Here is a 5,610-nt window from a genome sequence, read left to right as displayed (position 1 = left end):
GACCCCTCCTTGGGTTTCTGAGGCAGTATCACTACAGAAGTAGATTGCCCCATCTTCCTTCCGAGGAGTGGCTGGTGGGTTTGAACCGCCAGCCCTCTGGTTAGCAGTCAAGTGCCTTAGGCACTATGCTACCAAAGCTACTATTTATCAGGTGGTAGTTTGGGAGCTCTGGTAGCGTAGTGCCTAAGGCACTTGACTGCTAACCAAGTTCCAACCCACCAGCCACTCCTCGGAAGGAAGGTTGGGCAGTCTACTTCCGTAGTGATACTGCCTGGGAAACCCAAGGAAGGGTCACTATGAGTTGGGGCTGACCCGAGGGCACATAACAACAACAGTTTTGGACCAGCGTTCTACAGTAGACTTTTCACAAAGACTGCATTATCTCTGGAAGGTAGATATTGTATCTGTTTCATGGGTGAAGATGAGAAGTGTGAACTGATGTGGCCTATGCCACATAATTTAGTAAGTGGGAGGACCTTTTGGATTCTTGCTCTTTTCAAAATACCATGCTCATTCTGTTATGACTTATTCTGGTAAGTAGTAGCATACACTTCATAACCTGTATTTTTCTCTGTAGGATATTCTGAGGAACCAGTAATATATAAGAAACATACTTAAAAGGTGACTTTTTAATTCAGATGTTATACTTGTGTAATGGAAGGACACTTTTTGCTCCCTTCATGCACTTTCTTGTTTTCCAAGTCAAGAAGGTGAATAAGATGACACAAATTGTGGGCACCTTGAAAACATGATACAAAAACAACATCCAGGGCTATTTTAGGAATAAGCCTATAAAAAGAAGCATTTTAGATTTGAAAAACCACTTTTTTTTTTCCTCTTGAGTGCTTTAGGATCCACCTTGAATGGAGACTATTTAGGTAACCGTAAAGGCAGCTGTTGCCTTGTTTTTTCACACAGGACAGTAGAGTACATAGATGAATCTTACTTGTTTGAAATGAAAGAAAAATACATTTCAGATGAACTAGTGTCGTTTATAATTCAGGCTTTGGCATTGGTTTCTAAACTCATTAGTGACAGATTTTTTTTTTTTTTTTAAATTATAAATGATCTTAAGGAAAAAAATCAACCAGCTTCATCTGCCCTGATGAAACACAGGGCATTCCAATGCCTGGTTGGGTAAAGTTTGGCCCTTGCTTTTGTACTTCAGCTAGGTTGACGTGCATCCTATTAAAATAAATGCTGATAAACTTTTAAAATGGCAGCAGTAGTGGCAGGAGTGGTAGAATTCTCACCATCCATGCGGGGGACGCACATTTGGTTCCTGTCCGATGCACCTCCTTTGCAGCCATGACCTGTTTGTTGGCGGAGGCTTGCGTGTTGTGATGCGGCACAAATTTCAGGAGACCTTACCGCCTGAGACAAACTGGGAGGCAAGCCCTGGGGATCTACTTCCGGAAAAAGCAGCCGGTGAGAACCTAATGGCTCACAGTGAGTGGTCCAAACCAATTTTGCGTGGGGTCGTCATGAACCAGAGGCCAATTTACAGCAGCTAGCAATAACAGCAAAACTTTTAAATGCCTCTGAAAATTATAGAGAGATGATTTAAACTAATTACCAAGAACACGGCCATGAGAGTCTGGAGACTGGGATAACAGCTCTGGGTCCACGTGATTAGCCCTTCATTGCACATTATTTAATCTCTGGGTATTAGAATCTTAATCTTAGAATTGGGATGACAACATCCAACCTAGATATCTCACATCTTTATTATGAGAGGAAAATACGACACAGATGAAAACATTTTAAAGTGGCAAGTTAAAAACAAAGAAATAATCATACTGTACACCTGGTTACAATTGTACAGACTATATATATACACCCACACACATATCGATTGGCAAAGACTGGAAGGGAATGTGGAGTGATATAAAGAGTGAAATTCACATTTTTTGGTTTCTTTTTCTGTAAAAATTTCTAAGTCTACACTAAAAATATTGCTAGGTACCATGTAAGTACAGCAATGAATACACCAGGCTCCTTTTCCTGCAGTTTATTCTTTTTTTGTGTGTGTTTTCTAAATTGAGTCTTTCCTGTTTTAGAGATGAAAACAATAAAGAAAATTACCCTGACGCCGGGGCTCTCCTAGAGGAGCACCCGTCGCCCTCCCAGGAGCCCCAGCAGCATGCCGAGCGGACCTTGCCGGTGGACGGCGTGTTGCGACCCAGCATGGGCAACTTCAAGTCCCGGAAGCCCAAGTCCATCTTCAGGGCAGACAACGGGAGGAGCCATGCAGAAAATCAGGTAGTGGGCTCTGCTTTTCAGGCCTTTGCCAAAATGGGCGCTTCTCAGGTGGGAGCACGATCCTGGAAGATGGTCTGAGTGTGTTATTTTGCAGGAGGTGATTAGGTGACTTGTCATTGAGTGCATGAGTGCCAGAGACTTGTGGATGGTCTTATTGATTAATGGTTGGGTTCTCTGGGCAGGCTAATAATTTAACTTCCTTATCAATTGATGGAGTTCCTGGGAAGTGCAAATGGTTAACAGTGGCATTACTAGGGTTACCTCGTGCGATAATTCATGGTGTCATTCCCCCACCCCATGGACCTTCTCACGAACCGTACAGAATCTTTAGTAATGTTTATTATCATCTTTAATCATAGAAACGTGTGATAAATGTGGTTGTAAATAGCTTAAGTGCAGTATTTCTTAGATTTTATGAATACTAACATTGTTTTATAAAATCTTTCTACAATGAATCAAATATTAGTTACAACATTATCAGAAACTGAGTGGAAGCCTTTTTTGACTTTTCGTCTTTTCCTTTAATTACTACTTCCTTCTCAAAAAAGTTATTAATATAGGTTCACAAATATTACTGCAATATTATAGTTAAAACACCAGAAAATGTAATAAAATCAATGACTATAAAAACACTAGCAGCAACAAAAACAACAGTGCATGCTTGTAGCGTGTGCAGATGAACCCAGGTGATTGAAAGCGTTATTGTAATTGTGTAAAAATGACTGCTCAGTTTAGAGCACATTAGAAGGTTCAAAAAGTAAATCAGCACAGAATTTGAGCCTTGTAAGTATATTGATACATGTAAGCTGGGCTGATGGGAAATGTTTTTGTTGTTATAACTAACTACAGGGATTTTTTTGCTGAAATGCTATACAAAAATTCTGTAGAAAATCATTTTGATGTCACCTCCTCTGACAGTGTCACCTGGTGTGGTCCATACTCCCTGTACCCCGGTGATGGCATTGATGGTTAACCTCCTCCACAGCTGAAGGGTTGGAGGTTTCAGTTAATCTGGAGGCACTTAGGAAGAAAGGCCTGGCAATCTGTTTCTGTACAGTCAGCCCCTGAAAATGCTGTGGAGCACAGTTCTCCTCTGACACACAGGGGCTTGCCAGGAGTTGCAGCTGAGTTGCTGGAAGGCAACTGTTTTTTTTTTTTTTTTTTTTAATTAATATTCTTCAATACTGGATTTGACATTGATTTAGAGGAACAATTATGTTCTTTGTGGGCAAGGGTGGAGGGGGAACTCTCCTAACTCTTTGCTTATCCAGGATGACATAGCTCTGGACTCAAATTGGGGATTCTACTCAGTAAAGCAGATTTCCCAGATTTCCCTGCAGTCCTCCTCAGGCTGCAGGCTAGCAGCCTTGAATAAACACTCAAATGTGTATGTCTGTGCTTGTATGTGCTGCGAACCTGGTTCTCTGAGGTCAGTATATATTTAAATGAATAAATGAAGCACCTTTTCAATTAAATTCTGATAATAAATTTACTAGTGTGTGTGTGTGTGTATGTGTGTGTGTGTGTGTATATTTATTTATTTTTTCTACTTGTATAGAGATATAGCAAAGGAAGTAATTTTTTTAATCTTAAGAAGAAAACCCTTAAGTAATTTGTGATGCTTTTAAAAGAGATTATGAGTATAATCTACTTTAATCTTACTAGGGGGTTAACGTTGCCAACCTGAGATTATACTGGTAATGTACCTAACACAGTTTTTGGGGCATAGACGCTCCACAAATGTTAACTTTACTTTTGTGTTAACATTTAAATGTTAACCTTAAAAATAATGTGTGAGTCTTTAAGAATAATAGATAATTACATAATGACTTTAATCAGTGCCATTTAGCAAATGAGCACCAGGCGATCTTCTTTTAGAACAGTCTTGGCTAGGCAATCTATTGGACCTTTTAATTTTAATATGGGCTTTGTGCATTTTATCTCCCTCCTTCCTTGGCCTCATGACCTCTTTATTAGTCATTTAGTTTTGCAGTAAGATGAAAATGCCCTCTGCATTTGTGAAGGTGTGTTGTCATTATCTTAAACTGAGTATAACTTTCCCTGCAGACAGATGAGTGTGAAATGCCATTTGAGTTAGATTAAGCCCGGACCCTGCAGGTTACTGACTGCACCCCAGCCCTTGTGTGATTAGGAGTGTAGTGCAGAGTCCAAAAGGGCTGCCTCAAAGTCTGAGTGGTCCCAGGGAGCAAATCCCAGGGAGCAAATAACCTTGAATCTCCCTGCCAGGGGTCACCTGTGACATTGTGGACTTCAAGGTGACCAATCTCTCCTCTAAATACCCTCTTTTTTGTCATTCTGTAGTCTCACAGAAGTTACACAGTATTCACTTGTAATAAGTTGCTAATGTGGCATGTAATTCCCGAGGAGAAATAAATGCAAATATAGTCTCTGCTGATACATAGCATTGCAATCCTAGGGTGCAGGTAAAATCTCCAGTTTACTCATGACATCTCTATTGTCCATCAACATCATCTGTCTACATTTGCCTAACTAGATTTTTTCCCTTATCAATGACTGAGAGAGCTTTGATAATATTTGGGGTCTTCCATATTTTGGGTAAAATTGAAAAATATTTCACATAATTAATATTAATAAAATCTGCTAGCACTTATTTAAGCATTTACTGTGTTCCAGGCATATGCTGTGTTTAACTGCAATTCCATGAAGCGAGTATTATCTTTTTGTACAGATAGAAAAACTAAAATCAGGCAGAACTTGATTTAGGTTATACCAACAAACAGTATTTGAGAGAACTCAAGAGAAATGTCTGGTATTCTTCATCAAAGCAGTGTTTCTAAAGATCTTGTAACTATGAGCCTAAAGATTTATCTCTCTCCTTTTACTGCTCACATCTTAATTTTTACATAAAACCTGAGATTTCTTTCCCTTTTTTTGCCTTTGATGATAATCTTGTGTTGCTAAGCAAGAATTATTTAATCAGAAAGGACTATGTTGGAAAGGATTTTAAAAATGGTACTTTTTCCCCCTGTCTGCCCTGAGCCTGTGGCATTGGTAATTAAAATCTAGACTAATGCTCGCTGGGTGACTGTTAGGTCTACTAAAATGTAATTTCCTTGAGGTCACTGATTCAGTCTATGTTGTTTTTTGTTTTATTTCCAGCACCCAGTAGTTACTCAGTATTATTTGTTGAGTGACTCAAAACTGTTAAGAAGTATGTGTGTGTGTATAAACAAAAAAACAAACTCACTGCCATCTACTCGGTTCCACTCATAGCAACCCCCCATTGGGTTTCCAAGGCTATAAATCTTTATAGGAACAGACTGCCTCATCTTTCTCCCATGGAGCAGCTGGTAGATTGAACCACCA

At 39.5% G+C, this 5,610-nt stretch overlaps 1 protein-coding gene across 1 annotated transcript in view; it reads left to right on the top strand.

The window, feature by feature from the left end:
- FAM13C (family with sequence similarity 13 member C) overlaps window positions 1–5,610 on the top strand; it is a 176,580-nt gene that overhangs the window by 11,037 nt on the left and 159,933 nt on the right. The window contains exon 3 of the mRNA XM_007958879.2: window positions 2,061–2,262. Coding sequence (XP_007957070.1) covers window positions 2,061–2,262 — 202 coding nt within the window. The remainder of the gene's footprint in view (window positions 1–2,060; window positions 2,263–5,610) is intronic.

This window comes from Orycteropus afer, unplaced genomic scaffold (assembly GCF_000298275.1).
Source record: "Orycteropus afer afer isolate SDZICR_OR568_19922 unplaced genomic scaffold, OryAfe1.0 scaffold00016, whole genome shotgun sequence".
NCBI classification, from domain to species: domain Eukaryota; kingdom Metazoa; phylum Chordata; class Mammalia; order Tubulidentata; family Orycteropodidae; genus Orycteropus; species Orycteropus afer.
The sequence above is the reverse complement of the archived record's forward strand: the minus strand, read 5'-3'. Positions and strand labels throughout refer to the sequence as shown.